The sequence below is a fragment of the Cyprinus carpio genome, chromosome A23, assembly GCF_018340385.1.
Source record: "Cyprinus carpio isolate SPL01 chromosome A23, ASM1834038v1, whole genome shotgun sequence".
Lineage (NCBI taxonomy): Eukaryota > Metazoa > Chordata > Actinopteri > Cypriniformes > Cyprinidae > Cyprinus > Cyprinus carpio.
The window spans coordinates 23,756,554-23,776,760 of NC_056594.1; the positions used below are offsets into that span (position 1 = coordinate 23,756,554).

The window sequence follows — 20,207 nt, forward strand, 5'->3', positions numbered from 1 at the left end:
TCATTGGCAGGCGACACAATGACACTATGGACACGGTCCGTGTCACTAGTTAAAAATGCTTATTTCTCTGGATTTAAACATTCTTCAAAACATTTGGGATAGTGTAAGTACGCAAGTCAGCAAAATATATAACACTGTTCTAGTGTTTTTGGATTTTATTGGAAAAAAAAAATCTTACATATTGTGCCTTTAAGGGTGTGCGCGCGCTCGTGGAAGTGTCTTTTGGTCGAGAGAGAGAGAGAGAGAGAGAGAGAGAGAGAGAGAGAGAGAGAAACCAGATGTGCGAAGAGGGTCATTAGGGCTTTGCTCTAGCTCAAAACTAATATGGACAAAAAGTGTCGGTTGCGCAGGCATTGCGGGTAATTATCTCAGTGCGCACTGAGCGGGTTTTTACGCGGAGTCGCCAGGAACCTACGGTGAACCTGCAGCTCTCCAAAACTCAGCTGACCGATACTCAAGAGTTGAAAACTATCAAAATCACAAGGAAATAAGTCTAACAATCAAAAAATGACTATAGACGTAAGGTTGGTGCTTCCACCTATGCGCGTTTGGTGATTTGTAAATCAGCAGCTGGTGTCCGGACGGATGTTTGGCGTAAACGAGCACAAACACGGAGCAGAAGCGAAGTAACGAGACCCGGAGAGCCGTTTGGATTTTGGCTGCGCTGGAGATCGTTCATCATGGTGTCCGTGAAGCGCTTTAATAAGGCGTTTGTCGAATGCGTGGCTTTTTTCTTCTGCCTGGCCGTCATGTGGGAGCTCGTTTTGGCTCAGAATGACACGGAACCCATCGTCCTGGAGGGCAAATGTCTGGTGGTTTGTGACTCGAACCCCGCCGACTGGAAGAGCTCGTCCTCGCCGCTCGGCATCTCCGTGCGCGCCGCCAACTCCAAAGTGGCTTTCTCCGCGGTGAGGAGCAACAACCACGAGCCCTCGGAGATGAGCAATAAAACGAGAATCATATATTTTGACCAGGTGCGGCTGATTTTTATGGTTTTATGCATGTTATATTGAAACGAATAGTATTTTAAATAGATTATGACTTTTAAGACCGTCTAACTTGGTGAAGCTCGTGTTTTAGACTCCTTTCGGATTACACGTAATATATTTTTATTCTGCCTTTTAAAAGTCAATTTATGTATACTTGCATACATTACAGCTTTAACAACAAAGAAATTGGAAAAAAAAATGACCTTTTGACAAAAGGTACAGTATGTTGTCACACTATATGGGGTAAGTTGTCACAATGTCATTAAACAACCTATTATAGGCTTATCAGCAAACTAAAATACACTTGTGAATAAATAAATAAAAGCAAAAATATATAAAAAGTACCCAATAGATTATATTCAATCATTAATTTGACCAACAAATATTGTATGTAAAAATCAACACTGACCCTGTATTTAAAGCTTATTTTTACCTTCACATAACAGTAATTTAGGATTTTTTAAATGAAACCAATTTGATAGATTATTCAAAATACAACAGGCATGACGCATTAAATAATTAAATGAATTTGTCATCATTACGGCAGGTCATAATGAATTAGCATTAGTTAATAAGGTTCTAAATTAGATTACTGAGATAACTGCATTAGGCCAATTATTATTTTGACTTTAATATGGACATTAACCCGAGTTCACAGAATAATGTGAAAACACAAAAATCATCTGGGATGAATTTAAAATAAATTATTTGCATGTGAGTTCAGATGTATAAATTCAGGATAGATTTTATGAACATATTTGTGCATGAAAATACATAGGCATGACATATCAATGTTATTGGTCATTAGTGAAGAGTCAAACTGTCGGGACTGTAAAGGGCAGGGATTTGTTCTTATTGTATTGCTTATTTTTAACTGTTTGTGGTGAAAGTGGTGCAAACTACACTCATGCATTCACACGTTAGGCTTAACTTCTGCCTTTAGCTTTATGACTGAAAAATTTTAATTGGAAACATTCATACATTTGCTGAATTCATGGCATTCTGTATTTCAAATCACTCCCATTCCATTCGATATGAACTTTAATACGCTTATAAAAGCATTAAAAAAAAAAAAGTGTGAATTTTTTATTCCCTGCATGTTTTGATGCACCTGATTTCATCCAGTTCGCTTTCTTGGTCAAAGACGTGCTAGAATTAATAAAGGAACGTCATTATGCAGGGTCAGATCCAACACAGAGACTGCATGATGTGCATCCCTGAAGAAAACTAAACTAACTATTTTATTACCAATATCCTTGAAATTAATTAAAAAATATGCTGGAGATGATGCCAACGTGTTTTTGGTGATTCATGATTTAATTATTTCTCAAAAGGAAAAGGTGGGATGTTTGGAGACACGTGTCTTCCTTGCAACTTTTTTCTCATCGTTTGCTCACCCTCCTGTTGTTTCAAACCTGTCTGACACAGAGGAACAAATTAAGACTGTGCAATTACAATGAATGGGAACTGAAGATATAAATCTTACAAAAGGATATAGCATGATAAAAGTGATCTAAAATAATTTGTACATTTATTTTCCAAGGTTTTTATGAGTCATATGATTTCTTTTTGTGTGGAACATATAGAAATTTACTTCAGTATTCACTGAAAGTATAAAAAGTTCATTATTCACGCTGTGCATCTGTGAACAAATCATTCCTTCGAATCAGATCTTTTCACTGAATCAGTTCATCCAGAGAACCAATTCGTTCATGGATCAGGCTGATTGATCTGACTGATCCGATTCTCATATTCAACTCACAGACTTGGTATATATTATAAATATTATCAGTCAACAAGACTTAAATTTTGATCTGTTCCTTACACAAAGGTATTGTATGCCAAAATATTCACAATATAGTGCGTGACTACATTTATTATAATTTCATAGTGTTTTTGCATCCTTTTTGATGATTGATAACTCCCCATTTATTGTTATCGAAAAATAAAGTTATAAATAAGATTATTGGAGTACTTTTTACAAGAAAATACTATTTCAGTTACTACTTCAAAATTTCACGTTTCATTCAATGTGTTAAACCTGGTTCAGACTACACACGTTGCTACCCGAGCATTCATTGCTTGTCGTCTTTTTTTAACGATGTGCGTGCTGTCATCGAGAATGTGCCATGAGCGTAAAAACAAACAATGGCTAGCAAACAGTGTGTGTTGTCGTCAGAAAAGCCCCCCAAAAAAAGAAAACCTGACAGTGGACATAAATCTGGATTACATCAAGAGGCCAGTATAAGGACTGTCAAAGAGAATTGAGGTCAAGTAGTTTTTATTTTACATTTTTTTCACTCTGGAAGTCCCTTGAGGAAACATCATAAATGCAGGAGTATTATCGCCATAGCTCCATGAACATTTCCTCCACTGTAAGATTCCACCTAGCAGGACCGATACCATTGTCTCTCTTTCGTTTCGGCTTGTTTGAAAGCTTGTACAAAGGCGCTTCTGTACTCCTATTGGCCAGTGTCACAGATGTGACGGAACCCTAAAAATTAAACATTGTATTCTTTCTGTGATCTTACTGTGGTGACGTCATGAAGCGTCGTGAAGAATCAGCTGTTGTCCACTGTGACACACTACATGAGATGAAAGGATTAAATCTTGCGTTCCAACACCCATTGTCATTTATGAATCCCCACGACACCTACATCAAGCAGATCATGCCAAAATGGGGCTAAAATCATATAGTCTGAACAGGGCTTTACTTGCCATTTCTTTGTCAAGTCATCTTTATTTGTATAGCGTTTTATACAATACTAATTGTGTCAAAGCAGCTTTATAGTGTAAAACATGAAAATAGTTTGTCAGTGATGCAAGAAGACAATAACAGAGTTATTTTTTCAGCTAAAGTCAGTTCATTGATGATTGAGTGATGTCATCATCCAGTTCAGCTCTCTTCCAATAGTGTCTGTGCAATCAGTCAAGCGTCCTCAACTAAGCAATCCAGATGAACCAAAACTCCATCGGTGACAGAAACGGAGAAAAAAACCTTGGGAGTAACCAGGCTCAGTCGGGGAGCCAGTTCTCCTCTGGCCAGATGAGGTTTAATTCCAGGCTGCAACACAGGTGCAGAGGACTCGTCTGGTTCCCGTGGTCTTGTGCCGATGGTCGTCAAGGTGATGAGGTCTTCGCAGGGGATCTGTCTCTGGGGCGCATCTTTGTAATTGGATTTGAAATTTACTAGCAGTTTCTCAAATTCAACTCACCGACTCAGTGATTCATTCACACTGGTCATTGGATGAATACTGTCAGTGGATAAGACTTCAATTTTGTTCTTTTTTCTCACAAAAAGCTATTTTTTGCCTTCAAAAGATTGAAAATATAGTGCACAATTACATTTATGATATTTTTATGGTGCTTTTGCATCATTTTTTATGCTTAAAAGCTCAGTCTCCGTTTACTGTAATGGAAAAAGAAGCCAAATACACTATAAAAAGATTTTTCATTAAAGATGATCAGAGTATGTTTTACAAGAAAATACTATTCAGTTTTTCTACTTCAAAATTTCACGTTTAATTCAATGTGCTCCTTGCTGTTTCTTGTCAAATTGACTAGTAATGAAATTTTATTCTGTGCCACATTTTTCCATTATTGTAATGTAAAAAGAAACCAACTACATCATTTAAAAAACTGTAAATAAGATTATTTTTTATAAGAAAATATTTCACATTTAATTTGATGTGTTATTTGCCATTTCTTTGTAATTGTTTGTCAAATTTACTAGCAATAACTGGTTAAAAATTTCTTCTACACCATTTTTTTTTCTTCAGTGTACATAATTCAAAATATTTATTTTCTGTTCTACAGAAGATGGAAAGTCACATGGGTTTGGAACAACACGAGGGGAGAGTAAATGAATTAGCATCTTAGGATGATCTATTTCTTTAATTCCCAGAGATTTCGACAGATGGGTTAGGATAAAATTGTTTCTTTTTGCTGAGATACACAGGAAGCTGTGCCCTTGAGGAGCCATTATTCTCCTCTCATTGCTTTGGCTGCAGGAAAATGAAAAATACAAGGTAAAAAAAAAGGGGACAGGACTGACCAGCTGCCCTCAGCCACTGAGCTCCAGCACCTTGACACACAGAACACCATCCAATCACCTGGCCTGGAATGTATCTTGCTCGCGGGACGCCGCTGGGAAAGGCTGCTTGGAGCTCACAGGCTGAGAGAAAGAGAGAGAGATCTGCCCTTGTGAATGTACGAAGAGCTTTGTGAACCAACAAAAAGCTTGGTGTTTGGGATGCTGAGTAATCCTAGTGCAATATCACAGCTAGTTTATGTGCAAAGCCTTTGTTACCTTCATATAGCGAGTCCTGTGTCACTGCAGTGCTGCTCTATAAATATTCATGCATTATATCCATCGAGGTCCCAAAATCTGAGAGTAAAAGTACTTCTTGTATTTAGTTTAATACCAAAAACATTAAATGAAAATTATACTATTAGCATAACAGTTGAAGTGAATAGCTGAATTAATTAACTAGTGTCTTAGAATTTGCTTTACCTGACATGAACTAAATTGTTTTCCAGCATGATTGGACACAAACGATTTTCTTTCTCAGTATTTTTGTCTTTTTTTCCAATACAAAAACATTCTTAAATCAAGACAAAATCAGTTGAGAAGCAAAATGACTTACAATTATGTAAAAGTGCCCAAACAAATGATTTTAGGCTTAAAACAAGAAAAACTGTCTGCCAATGCGGGGTCGGAAAATAAACTTGTTTTCTCTTTTAAATTACGTTTATTTTTTCTGACCCCAATGTCAGATTTTTTTCTTCTTGTTTTAAGCATAAATTGACTACATTATTCAGAAAACAAGACTTAATATCTTAAGTTATTTTGCTTCTCAAGTAAGTGTATCTTGTTTTAACCCTCAGATGCTGTTTGCATGGCAGTCAAAAAGGACTGAATTTATTTTTATTTCAATTAAACATTTCAATTACATTTTTAGGGGTTTTTATGGTACTAAATTATATTTATGGTAAAGTTATGATCCATTTATTACCTATTAACCACTTTTTGAGCACAGACCTGAAAATTAAATTTCCAGTTTAAAGTGTTGAAAATCTTTGGAGCACTGTTTGGTCTTTTTAAAGAAGACACTTGGTAGATTATTGCTGATGTGTTTATATTTTTATTTTTAAATTTTATATGAAATATATTTTTACAAGAATAAAACTGTGTGAAAATCAAAGCCATAAATTTATACAAGTTGTGTTTCAAATTTGAGGTTGATATCGCAAAACAATAACTTTTTAGTAAGATTTTGTCTGCAGTACCAAATATTTCCAATAGATGAAATTCACTTCCCATTAATTTCCAGTGGGGTCAGACTGGCTGTGAACAGTTACAAGTGACCGTTTTTTTTTTTTTTTTTCAGGAAAATTTAACCTTTTCAAATGATGTTCAAGATTGTTTTCACATATCAAGTGCCAAGATCTTTACCAAGTTTTGTACTATTCCGATGAAGTAAAACATTCTATAGTCAGAAATTACAGAGCAGCACCAAAGGGTTAAGAATGTTTAGATATTTATACACAATATGACTTAATCAATTTACATCAGAACTTTCTTTTGTTTGAACCGTTCCAAAATCTGAAACCTTCTTTTTAGTTTCAGCCAGGTTTAAAAAAAGAAACAGATTTTCAAAGTGCTCTCAGACTTTTAGATCTCAGTGCTGTAGCCTGTATATTTGTGACCATTCATAAAGAGCTGAACAAGTATGAATTCTCCCTTTTGTTTGAGTTCTTCTTCAGCTTTAATAAAACAAAGATCAAAAGAGAGTGTGCAATGTACAAATTTACCTTTGTGCGCTCAGAGGGTCCATGTACAAACTCTGTCTACTCATCTTTGTGTCTACATGGTGAAAATAAATAGCCTACACTCTCTTTTTGATGTCTACTTTAATTGTTTTTTCGAACATAACCTGAAATTTCATCAGTATTGAGAACACTGTGTTTTAAACCTGTTGCAGGACGTTTGGCTTTAATAACATTTGTTTTCAGTTTAGTTGTCCTACATTTTTGCCAGAGTAGTAATTGGACCTTTTTGTTTTTTGGCTAAATCCAGGAAAATGACATAGGTTGAGTGTTAGGTGTTTTATTATAATTTGACCATGTAAAATAATACAAGAAAATGCATTGTTTTTATTATAATTTTGTAGGTGGCATGATGCCACTATTTAAATCATTCCCAAACCCTGAGTATTAAAATTCAGCACTAACTCCCACACTAATTGTGCATGAATAATATATCATATTGTGAAGTTTTTTGAATTATACTATAGTTCCCGTTTCTGTCAATTTCAGTTTCTGTCTCTTGCACGAGTGAAAATCCACCTATCATTGGCATTTGTGAAAGTGATGTGACGTGTAGCCAAGTATGGTGTCTTATACTTGGAAACTGTGCATGCATTTATCCCATCCAAGTGCACACACGCTCTCTCTTAGCTGTCCATCGTGTTTCGATGATGATGCTTGCTCCAAAGATGGGTGTGTGTGGGGACTGGGGTTCAGCGATGTTGCCGCTGGTGCCACTTCTCATGGCCGTGGACTCTGATCCTTGAGCCGCACACTCTTCCACAGATGGAGCAAGGGAAACCAGATACCAGGGGGGTACCAGCCACCCTCTGGTGTTTCTTGATGCGTCTCTTGGATCGTCGGTCTTGGTTGCTTTGATGTATTTGAAAGACTGCAGTGGTGCAGGTGACCTGCCAGGCTGACCTGTTGAGTGCCAGAGATTCGAGCTGCATTACTAACCTCTAGGTTAGTAATGTGCTGGTGGTATGGGGTCCATGACTCTGCCCCATAAAGCAGAGTGGAGAGACATACCGCATTGTAAACAGCAACCTCAGTACTGATCAGGTTATGGTTTTCAAAAACCCTGCTGCGTAGGCGTCCAAAAGATGATGAGGCTTTATTTATTTGGGTGTGTGTTTCTGTGTCAAGGGAGCAGCATGAGGACAAGGTGGAGCCGAGGTAGGTGAAGTGGTCCACTGTTTTAAGTGGGACACAATTTATGTGAAAACTTGGGGGGTATGGAGGCGGGGGTGGAGAGAGAGGACATGACCTCGGTTTTTTGAGTGTTAACCTGTAGGCCAAAAGATTGGTACAGACTGGATATTGTATTTAGGGAGTGCTGCATAGAGTCAAGGAGGTGCCAATGTTTTGAGCGTGGGTACTGCCAGGTGGTCTTGAACCTGTTCTTATGGAAAATGGTGTTAGTAATGACCAGCTGGTGCTCTGCACAGAGAGAGAGGAGTCTGAGCCCATTATGGTTCATTTTCCCCACACCATGCTGGCCAATGATTTTATTCCATACCAGGTGCTCCTTACCCACTCTAGCATTGAAATTTCCCATGAGTATGAGCCTGTCCGTAGCCAGGGTGGCTGTAGGATGGCATCAAGAGCTCTATAGAAATACTCTTTGATGTTGTCCTCAGCATCAAGAGTTGGAGCATATGCACTGACCAGAGTGGCGAAGCGTTTCTTTGTCAGAGAAATGTGTCATGTCATCAGTCTTTCATTGATGCCGATAGGGGATTCTGGAATGCATTGCAGCAGTTTACACTTCACAGCAAAGCCAACTCCATGGTTACGACGAGTGCCTTCAGGGACCCCCTTCCAGAAGAATGTGTACCCAGCACCAGCCTCTGTCAAGGAGTCCTCCCCATGTAGCCTGGTCTCACTGAGAGCTGCTATGTTGATGTTGTATCTTGCAAGCTCCAGGGCCACCAATGCAGTCCTGCAGTGGGGCCTGTCAGGAGTTTCTGTGCAATGCTTTTCAGGAGCAATGCTTAACTTATTTTTCACTTTAATTTTTCGACTGCAAGGGGGGATGCTCCTACGGTTGTGGCTTGCCGTCCGGAGTGTGGGGAGCAGACAATTTTTATGACCACCTTTTCCAGGTCCTTCCCCATCACAGGTGTGAGCAGTGTGGGGCTGCTCAGTCACAGTGGAAGCTGCTGAAAAGACGCGTTGCTCCATCCCACAATCCTAACGACCATCACTCCATTGCCGCCTGTGTGCATGGTTTGGCCAGACACTCCCAGCCACATCCCTGGCCTGTGCCCACCACCATTCCACATTGCCACAGGACTTTTTTTTGGGGGGGGGGGGTTACCACATAGGTAAAGATTAGGGTGGGAGTGTGGGTGCACAGATCTCACTCCCACCATCTTCACTCCTACCAGATGAACCTCCAGTGGCATGAGAGAACCCATGACGACCGTCAAATGGCAGGAAGTTGCAGGGGGCTGCCGGTAGTTCGCTCAGTTGGACTCCGCCTATCACTTCCACCATTTTCATCATTTTTTTCACCCCTAGCTACCCTACCCACCCTACCCAACCCGACTTATCCCCACGTGTCTGACGGGTTGCCCTCTTTGCCTTCCCAGCCGTTGTGATGGTTCACACACCACCATCTTCCGCCTACGCCATCGTTGGGGTCTTCACTATTTACCCATAGCTGGGACAGTGGTTGACAGGCATCAGGGCATTTCCATTCATCGATGGGCCTGCATGCCAAGTCTCTGGGGCCCACTGCAGCTCCGAGATCCCGTACAACTTAGTCTGGAACTGCAAGGGACCAGTCACTATGTGTCACCATGAGGAAGCGTGTATGAGATCTTGGCAGTGCAGAGGCTATGTACCGGCTGAGGAGGCTTATACACTTGGCTCCTCTTTTCGCCCCTGAAGAACAAAGGGCTATCCGGTGGCAGCAGCTGAAAGCAGAATGTGACAAGCAGGAGCAGCATCATGCATCATGCACTATTACTCCAACACTGCTGTACTGACGCATCACATGCCCTGCGTGAAACACACACACACACACACACACACACACCCGGAGCAGTGGGCAGATATAATTCTGCGGCGCCCAGTGAGCAGTTGGGGGTTTGGTGCCTTGCCCAAGGGTCTCACCTCAGACATGGTATTGAAGGTGGAAGAGAGCGCTGGTCATTCACTCCCCCTAACCGAGACTCAAACTTGCAACCTTTGGGATACAAGTCTGACTCATTAGGCCACGACTGCCCCACATTTGCTATAGTTCATGGTGCCACATCACGAGATTAGAGTTGAATGATGGGCAGCATGACCATGGAAATGAGAAATCAGTGTGACGGTAGGAAATCCTGAGTGTTGTTTCACTGCTGCAGAGAATTAATATTGAAAAGTCCACTTTATTTTACTTTTCACAATATTGAAAAGTAAGCATGAGTGCATTCTTTTGTAATCTTGTAAGATTTTTGCATCACAAGCATACATATTTCACAGAACAAATAGCTGTACAGTCTGGATAGGATGTTTCATTGTAATTGTGTGTTGAATCAAGCCTGATACCTCTGAAATACACTTTTGCAGGTTCTTGTCAACATAGGCAACTATTTCACACTGGAATCCGTCTTTCTTTGTCCCCGGAAAGGAATCTACAGCTTTAACTTCCACGTTATTAAAGTGTACCAGAGCCAGACTATACAAGTAAGCAATGAATATTTCTCTCACACAAAGAAAATGTATAATCAGCTTTATTTTAATATCATATTTGAGTTCCATAATGAACAGAGTTAGAGAAACAGAAAACTGGGTAACATTTGAAGCCAGTTTAAATATTGCATTCAAATGTGTTCTCAATTCATTACAATACACTGTCTTACAATACGCTTTATAGTCAGTATATTCTCATGAATTATTGCAATATATTATATTATCATCAAATTAATTATTTGTCATGCAGGAAGTTCTAATCCTACTGTTTTCAGTGCTTTTTCATATAAAGAAACTCATACTTTAATTGATAAAAACAATTTCAAAAACACTTTTTCCATTAATGTACACATATAATTTTCTTGATTAATAAATTAGAATGTAAATATATTTAACAAGATGCATATTTTTGAAAGTATGTTTTTGTAATTAAAATAAACAATTTCCTCATAATTGATCAAATTGTACTTTTAAAACTGTAATTTAGAATTTATGCAATAAATTATTAGATTTTCTCTCTGTTTTCCAGGTGAATTTAATGCTGAATGGAAAGCCTGTCATATCTGCCTTCGCTGGTGACAAAGATGTCACACGGGAGGCCGCCACCAATGGAGTCCTGCTGCACCTCAACAAAGAAGACAAGGTTTATCTGAAACTGGAGAAGGGCAATCTGGTAGGCGGATGGCAGTACTCCACCTTTTCTGGCTTTCTTGTTTTCCCTCTGTAAAGCAAACCGAAAGACTTCCACCTTTGCTGTCCAATTGTCATTGTGTAACCGGCCTCTCAGCATTTATTGGAGGATCTCAAATGGAATCATAATTCCAGACATTCATTCAGCTGTTGTCAATACAGACTACTGGAAAAAAGTGTCAGGGATGGTGAATCTGGAGAGAGGAAATCTACTTCAGTGCAATATCGCTTTCTGCTGCAAGTCGTTCTACATAGCTCCAGGAGGTTCAGCACATCTTGTCCGATTGTTTGTTTGTTTCATTGTGGATGTTTGTATTGCTTTTCTTTAGCGGGAGGTTTTTAGTGAAATGAGGAATCCTGGTTATCATCTGTTAATAAGGTCATTCCCTTGCAGAAAGGAAATGCATGAAACAGTCTGGCCACTTGAGGGCGCAATATTTTAAAGGGGTCATATGATGCTTCTAAAAAGAACATTATTTTGTGTATTTGATGTAATGAAATGTTTTTATGCGGTTTAAGGTAAAAAAAAAAAAAAAAGTTATTTTCCACATACTGTACATTATTGTTTCTCCTTTATGCCCCGCCTTCTGAAACATGTCAATTTTTACAATGCTCATCAGTCTGAAAAGCAAGGTGTGCTCTGATTGGCCAGCTATCCAGTGCATTGTGATTGGCCGAATACCTCAAGCTGTGACGGAAATGTTATGCCCCTTAAAATATTGTGATGCCCTCAGGGGCGTTGCACAAGATCCCGGGCCCTATGCATAGGCAGTACTGATGGGCCCCCATGCCCCCTTGAAAATAAAATATATTCCAGACTTCAAGGGCCCACTCTTCCTTTGGGGCCCTGGTAATCAGTACTGGTTTTACCCCCAGTCCGACACCCCTGGATGTCCTGTCCGGCCGGAGCGATGAGACATAAACATAAAACCCATTATAAACGTGATATAAACATGATTTCTAGTCTTGTCCTCTTTTGGAAGGTAAAAACAAAGTAGTTTTGCTTCCTCAATGAGACAGCATTACACGCCGTGGTCTAGAGTGAACAGAGGTTCACAGAACAGATGTGGGGGCATGTTAGAACAAGCCGTTTTAGTGGGGTGTGGACAAATCTTAACTTTTGGAGAATATCTTTTTGGATTTGAGATTTTAGTCTTTGCAACTTTACAGATATTCTTTATTCACCAAGAGCTTGTAACACTCCAAAGAGATAGGAAAATTTGAAATCACATCATATGACCCCTTTAAAAACGCTGGCAGGTGAAATGTGTGCTGGTAAAGCACTGCACTGTGCCAATTTACATTAAAATAAAGAAATAAATACAAATTTTAAGTAGCCATTGATTTCAGAGCAAATACACCTTTCTATGTAAATTAGACTTGTTAAATGAATAGTTCATTCGAAAATTAAAATTTGCTGCAAATGTACTCAGCCCATCCAAGATGAAGAGGAGTTTGTTTGTTCATAAGAACAGATTTGTAGAAATTTAGCATCACATTACTTGTTCAGCAATGGATCCTTTGCAGTAGATGGGTGCCGTCAGAATGAGAGTCCAAACAGCTGATAAAAACATCACAATAATCCACAAGTAATCCACACCACTTCAGTCCATTAGCTAACATCTTGTGAAGTGAAAAGCTGCAATTTTTGTAAGAAACAAATCAACCACGAAAGCGTTTTTAACATCAAATCGTTGCTTCCGGCTAATATCCATAATCCATAATAATGCTTTTTCCGGTGAAAAAGTGTTTTGTCTGAATCAATAGAGAATTATGCACAGATCAAACACTGTTTACAAGCTGTGACGAGTCAGCTGCCTGCCCCCAACTATCATCATCACCCCGTCCCTTAATTGCCACCCTTCACCAAGCTCCCGACAGGAGTGGGTGTGTGAGAGAGGAGGGGCGCTAAAATATCCTGGGCTGGCAGCGTGTGATGATGCACACCTGACGCAAATGGAGCCTCATCACCGCTGCTGTTTAAATGCCGAGCGCGCCTCTCCTCGAGAGACCGATCTCTTCCCCGTGCATGCATGCTGGTGTCCTCGTGGGTCCAGGAAGGATGACTCCCACGCCGCCAGAGACGCAAACTGCTGGACCTGTGGTCCGGATGAAAACCACACCCGTTACATGGCTGTCGGGCCAGGATGCCAAGCCGTCTAGTCCCTTCAAGCGCCCCGGCAAGTGAGATGGATGCAGCCGCTGGAAGAAGACACCGCTCCTCGTGCCCTGGACCGAAGAGGGGAGCTCGTGCGGCCGCCGGACTCCGCCCCTTACCTGGACCCTTCCTTCCTGAACACTGCCCACCTACATGAACCCCGCAGCATGACAAGGACACCAGATTCCCTATTTATTTTGAACACTTTTCTCCTTTGGACACTTTATTCCCTGTTTTTCTTACTTTTCTGTTAATAAAAGCCTCTCCGAGGCCTGACGCCACACCCACTGTGTCTGTCGTTTGCTCCTCCCACCACAAAGCGAAAATAGTTTTAAACAAATATGTCAGTGGATTTTGATGTGAGACAACAGGACAATAATTTTTCACTGATGGAAGTGTTACTATGGTTGATGGGCTCATATTTTGGTCAAAAGCTACCATTTAAGGTTGTTTCTTACAAACACTCCGGTTTTAATTTCACAAGACATTAATTGATGGTGTGGATTACTTGTGGATTATTGTGATGTTTTCATCAGCTTATTTGGACTCTCAATCTGACGGCACCCATTCACTGCAGAGGATCCATTGCTGAGCATCAGTGATGGAATGCTACATTTCTACAAATCTGTTCCCATGAAGAATTCATTTACGTCTAGGATGGCCCGAGGGGGAGAAACCTTTCAGCAAATTTTAATTTTTGGGTGAACTATTCCTTTAATGTTAAATGGCAAACCTATTTGCCAGACACAATGTTTTAATTTAAAGTTGTTTCCATTTGTTTCTATCCATCATGGTGGCAGTAATCCATCAAATGAAAGAAAAAAAGAAAACATTATAATGGCCATATTTCTCAACGTGCTCCATACTTTCTGCATTTTAAAGCATTGTAAATATTGCCTCCTCCAACCTGCAAGATGGAGATTTGCGCTGTGAAAATCACACCAGACAGCTTTTTTGTTGTTGTTGTTTGTTTGTTTTTTTGGTTGCATTTGCGACATTACTTGATTTTGTATAGTTCCTTTAGTCAGTCGGGTGCTAAAACAACACAGTGTGTAAATAAACGTGGGTGCAATTCTTTCTTAATTTGCCTTGTAAAGAAAAGGGAGGTTATGTTATAATTTTCTTGTTAAAAATAGCAGGAACGTCTCAACAGAAAAGAAGTATAAAACGTAATTGATTTAAATCCTGCAATGTGAATGCAAAGAATTCAAGCTCATTTTCACCGTTAAGAGGTGTTAAAGGGAATATTTCAGTGAGTTCACATTGATTGTTACAGCACAGTTTGCTTTAACAGAGTCTGTGACAGCATATGACAAAGCATCATGCTGGGTGGAGGCTTCGGTTAGTGGAAAGGTGACACTTATCTCAGACAAGATTAATTAACAAGATTCAATTAACACAGCGCATATATATATATATATATATATATATATATATATATATATATATATATATATATATATATATATATATATATATATATATATATATATATATATAAAGAGTATACAGATTTGGATTGACATAAGGGTGAGTAAATTAGTGGGTGAACAATTCTTTAAAGTTTTGGTTTAGATCTGGGTCTAAAGATTATAATTGGCTCAACCACAAGTTGGCACCTAATATTTAATAATTCAGAGAATTGGTGAGAACTCCATACAAGCTATTAATGCATAAAGTGGCTCATTGTTTCAAAGGTGCAATAACATTAAACATTTTCTATATTTGAGTTTATTAAAACTGATATTTTAATGAGAGATTAACTTGACATGAAGTCAATTTTCTTCAATGCACACACTTCAAAACCTTCAGCCATGTTCATTAGCTACGCTTTATCAGTTTCCCTGAAAAGCCTTTCATATTGTAACACAAGTCTGCCACTTAGTAGCAACAGATTCTTGCTTAATAATATATTTTTATTAAACAAACTCAATATTTGATGGATTAAAAAGTCCAGAAAGTAAATGTTCAATCAACCATGTGGCCATAAAAACCAGCCGCTGTGGTGGTTTGAGTCTCCAATCAACATTAAGATTTAACACAATCTTTATGACTTGCACGGCAAATTGAATACCGTGAGCCACATGTAAAAAAATATTCCTCTCGCTTTTCACTCTGTATTCCAAATGTTGCATCTGTCGTTGTAAATATTACATTTTCACTTTCACTTTGTAATTATTTTTACACTAGATTTGCTGATATGAAGTGTCATATTTCACGAAAGACAGATTGGCCTGATATTGTCAATGATTTGAACCCGTCACAAGACTGATTGGTGTCATCTGTAGTTCAAACTGTTTTATGATCTAACGATTCATTAGTCTTTTAGCAAGATGGTTATAATGGACTTCAGAATTACAGCTGATATTAAATAAAAATGCTTGGGAAAATCATACTGAACTTTTTGAACCCACATGGCAAGTACCTCAGAAACTTGTAACACTGTCTTGTTTTAATTTATGTTTTAATTTTATGTAAAAAAAAAAAAAAAAAAACACCTATTTTTATATTATTTAAGATATTTTATATCTGTGAATGTTCTTGTGTTTATGTGCATCATGGACATGTTTAGATCAAAGTTATTTTTTTGGTTGAAAACAATGGATTTCATAAGTTTGCATTGATGGATTTCTGTGTGACGACAGAAAGACTTGCAAATATGTTTGCATTAATGCTGAAACTTTTCTTTCCGAAATTCCTGAAACAAGAGACATTCAAGACTGAAACGGTTAAAAGCCTAAACAACAGCAGAAATCATGTAACTGAACCACATTAGATGACGAGGGACTTGGATAATGAAAACAAGAGCATCCGGTCTGTGTCATTGATTACTAATCACTGAAATGTGTTTGACCACATGGTTGGATTGTCGCTGATTTTAACAAAAAGCCTTTAAACCATCATGTGTTTCTGTCCAATTAAATTGAAGCATCTGTAATGAATATTTGTTTTTGTTCATTTCACGGCTAATTTGAAAAATCACTCCAGTCCTCAGAGTTCAGAGGATTTGGTCTAGTGTTATTCTGTGCAGGTGAACACAGATTTGATAGAAATGAGAGTATCTTGCACACCGTATTATGTATCTGTAACCTCAGATTCAAGGATGCAAGATTAAGTACACTCTCAATCCACGAACGGATTGTTGTATGACTTGTCATTTAGGTCTTTCCTGGAAAATCTACAAAAAAATGTAATGTAAAACGGAAAAATTGTAACCCGGTGAATCAAGAACAACTGGCAGCCAGTGGGTGCTTGCAGGCTTAATTCTGCACATACTAGTGTTCACCTAAAAAAATAAGATTTGCTATTTACTCACCCTTAGGTCATCCAAGATGTAGAGGAGTTTGTTTCTTCATCAGATTTTGAGAAATGTAGCACTACATCACTTGCTCACCAATGGATGCTCTGCAGTGAATGGGTGCCGTCAGAATGAAAGTCCCAATTGCTGATAAAAACATCACAATATTCCACAAGCAAATCACTTCAGTCCATCAGTTAATGGCTTGAGAAATGGAAAGCTGTGTGTTTGTCAAAGTCAAAATCAAAACGTTCATTTTAAAATACCAAAATTATTGAGGAGTCTTATGGTTTATGGATAAAAGTTAAAATATCTTAATGATGGATTTGTTTCTTACAAACACGCAGCTTTTCACTTCACAAACCGTTCATTTTCACTTCCGTAATTTTTTAGCAAATTTAAATTTTTGGTTGAAATATTCCTTTAAGATGCCGTCACATTTACTGTTGTATAGCAAATTGTCATGTTCAGATTCAGTCATTTTAATAAAAAGACTTGTGAAATTGCTGCATTAACCCACAGAAATATGCTTGGTTTGTAAGTGATTTTTGAATGAGTTGTGCTTCATACTGTACATCCCTATTGACAATGGAAAATTGATATTTTCCTCAATAAAATATTGCCCCTTTATGTTTATTTCTTTAAAGAAAACATTAACCCTAAACCCCAAGCCATAGCAACTGCATAACAACACCCTGTCAACCACTCACAACATCCTAGCATCCCGCAGTCAACTCTTGCATGTGCAAACACCAGCATTTTCTTTAGAAAAATCACAAATGTGGACTTAAAGCTTTCACTTCAGTGTGTGACTTTAAAACCATTCCAGTCACTGTTTTAGCACATTTATTTGTTAGCAAACACTTTTTGTTGCCAACACATGACACTGGCTTGCAGAAAAATCACTCGAGATTTCTCGCCGGGAGGCCTGTGGTTATTTGCCAAGAAATAACAATAATTAAGATTAGTGACCTAAAAAAAAAAGGTGCTCTCCACAGTCAATAGCATTTTGTGAGTTATCCAGTTCACCACCTCAGATATATATACGACTGACCATGAGGCGTATGTGTATCCTTTATAATCTGAGCACTTTTAAAAGTTTCCCACTTAGCAGCTGAACCTTGCTGGGGTGAACAGCACCAGTCCAATTACTCTATATATTAAATCACCCCTGAGCAACAAAAGCACACCAGCTAAACGGTGGCCTCAGTCCTGCAACAGCCAATTCTGCACATTTCACCAACTGACATTATGCAGAATCTGCACTTCCGTCTCTGAATAATTGGTCAATTTGGCCATTTTCCCCTCACGGTTCAAGAATGATAAATATGTTGTTGTGGAGGATGAACACAATGGCCTGCCAAGCACCCAGCAGAAACCTTAGCAGGTAGGATGGATTTTACTGTGGGATGCTTGCAAAGTCCCTGTTTACTGGCCTCTCCTCATTTAATATTAAACACAGGAGATATTAAAGCAACCATCAGCGAGGGCTATTAAAAAACGACAGGGATGGACTGAAAAAAAGAGAAAGAGATAGGCAGAATAGAAAAAATAACCCAAGAAATGAGAAGAAGCTGCATAATGTTGTGCATTTGGGTGAATTTTTAAAACTCACAGTATTGATTTGTCTGTCTGTCTGTCTGTCCATCTGGCTGTCCATGCATCACTTCCTCAATCCATAAATGCATTTGTATGTCCTCTTTGAGCTGCTTCTAAGCATAATTGACAGAATATATACAACTGAGTGTCAAAGGCATCGTGGCAAAGTGCCATCCGAATACAAACAAAGGCCTCGCTTAAGAGTTTTGGGCTCCGGTCCTGCTCAGTGCATCTGAGGGAATGAGAGGGTCCTTGGTAATTATTGTCATGGATGAAATTATACACAGCTGGTGCAATTAGTCAGGAATGATCAAGATTCATTATTCATGCTGTGAGTCTTGCATTGTGCAAACAGCCAATTACATGACACCGTGTCCAGATTACACAAAGATGCATACAGGTATGTGTTTGGAGACAGGTGTACAATGTATTAAACAAATGTAATGCAATATTACTATACATAATAATTAAGCTTAATGCGAATTTGCTGCGTATGCCCAGTTGAAGTTTTTTTTTTTTTTTGCTAACTATTTCAGTCTGTTTATCATTTGGTTTGAAAAGACTTAGAATATAGTGAGTTTTGATTTTATTAAACTTTAAAAGCTGTCCTAATTCACTTTTCTTTTCTTTTTTTTTTTGAAAAAAATTATTGAAAATATATATGTTTTATGGAAGAAAGACACATCTAGTGCACTCAAAATATGTTTGATTTGACCTCCTAAATGCTTTATTTTTTAACTGTATGGAATATATATATATATATATATACAATATATATATATCTATATATATATATATATATATATATATATATATATATATATATATATATAATATATATATCCATTTGGGTGCTACCTGGCCAAGAGTAAACACAACAAATTAGAAATATCTTACTGTTTCTAACTACCAACAGCACCTTCAACTTTTTTTATTCAGTGAAGTTCATTTGGCTAACACAGCACAATAATTCCCAAGTCTCAATACCAGCGAATCTAAGCACTTTGAAAAGAAGCACTTTGTTCATTGCACACGCATATGAACGCTAGGCTATAGTTTCACGACTTTTGTAAATTAGATTTTAAATTATTGTAACCATTTTTGTTTTAGTCGCAGTCTGGAGCCACATCTGATGCACACTGTCAGTATGAAATTCTGCAGTTTTTCTACCTTTTTAAACCCTTATAGCACACATACATCACAGAGACGTCTATTTGACGTCCACATTTACATCTGCAAGACTTATTGTTTTTAGAGTTTTTTTCTCATCTACAATACATCTATAGGACATTTCCTATCAGATGTCAAATAGACATTTTGAAAATGTCTGTAAGATGTTTATGATTAGAATGTAAGTAAAACTGACATCTTAAAGATGTCTATCAGATGTTTGTACACAGCAGATGCTTTCCAGATGAAGAGATTTATAACAGACGTACCTGTGCTATCTGGGTTAACAGTGTTTCCTCTCTAACCTCCAAACTGACCGTCAGTGAGGATGGCAGTCTGACTGCAAAATATTACACGATCCGCTCAACAAAGATGAGCTGTCATGAATACGAGTCCAATAATGGAATTGGCAAAGATCCTTGTTTTTTTATCATAATGGGTTTGTAGCTGCGCTCAAGTTTGAGCGCATAGAGGTGAGAGATGATGTTCAGAATGATCGTAACGGAACAGACACGGCTTATGAACCGCTTTCAGATGCTGAATGAAAGACATAATGATTCTGGACAGAAATGCTTCTTATTTTTTCAGACTACAGTCAGTCACGGCGCTGAGCACTTTGATACTCTGACAAAGCAGCTTTTAATATGATTCCTGTATATGTTTGTGAGAAGTTGAATAAAGCGATAAGAGATTCATGATGTAACACGCAGGACATTCTATATAAATCAAAAGATTAACAAAGAAATGACTGTTTAACCTTGATGAAGATCACTGGAACAATGCTATCATTATTTACAAGTTAAAAATT

At 38.2% G+C, this 20,207-nt stretch overlaps 1 protein-coding gene across 1 annotated transcript; it reads left to right on the plus strand.

Annotated features, from left to right (window-relative positions):
- The first annotated feature begins 286 nt into the window (after positions 1-286).
- LOC109071280 (cerebellin-4-like) lies at positions 287-11,726 on the plus strand. Its single transcript, XM_042713689.1, has 3 exons — positions 287-974; positions 10,362-10,478; positions 11,014-11,726. Exons 1-3 carry the CDS (start codon positions 681-683, stop codon positions 11,209-11,211), a joined length of 609 nt encoding a protein of 202 aa, XP_042569623.1. The 5' UTR covers positions 287-680; the 3' UTR covers positions 11,212-11,726.
- The last annotated feature ends 8,481 nt before the right edge of the window (positions 11,727-20,207 follow it).

Bases quoted from the DNA above. Each gene is read 5' to 3' on its own strand.
- LOC109071280 (XM_042713689.1), top strand. From the start codon at position 681: ATGGTGTCCGTGAAGCGCTTTAATAAGGCGTTTGTCGAATGCGTGGCT. The intron at 975-10,361 runs GTGCGGCTGATT...ACACTTTTGCAG, and splicing joins GAATCATATATTTTGACCAG to GTTCTTGTCAACATAGGCAA. The intron at 10,479-11,013 runs GTAAGCAATGAA...TCTGTTTTCCAG, and splicing joins ACCAGAGCCAGACTATACAA to GTGAATTTAATGCTGAATGG.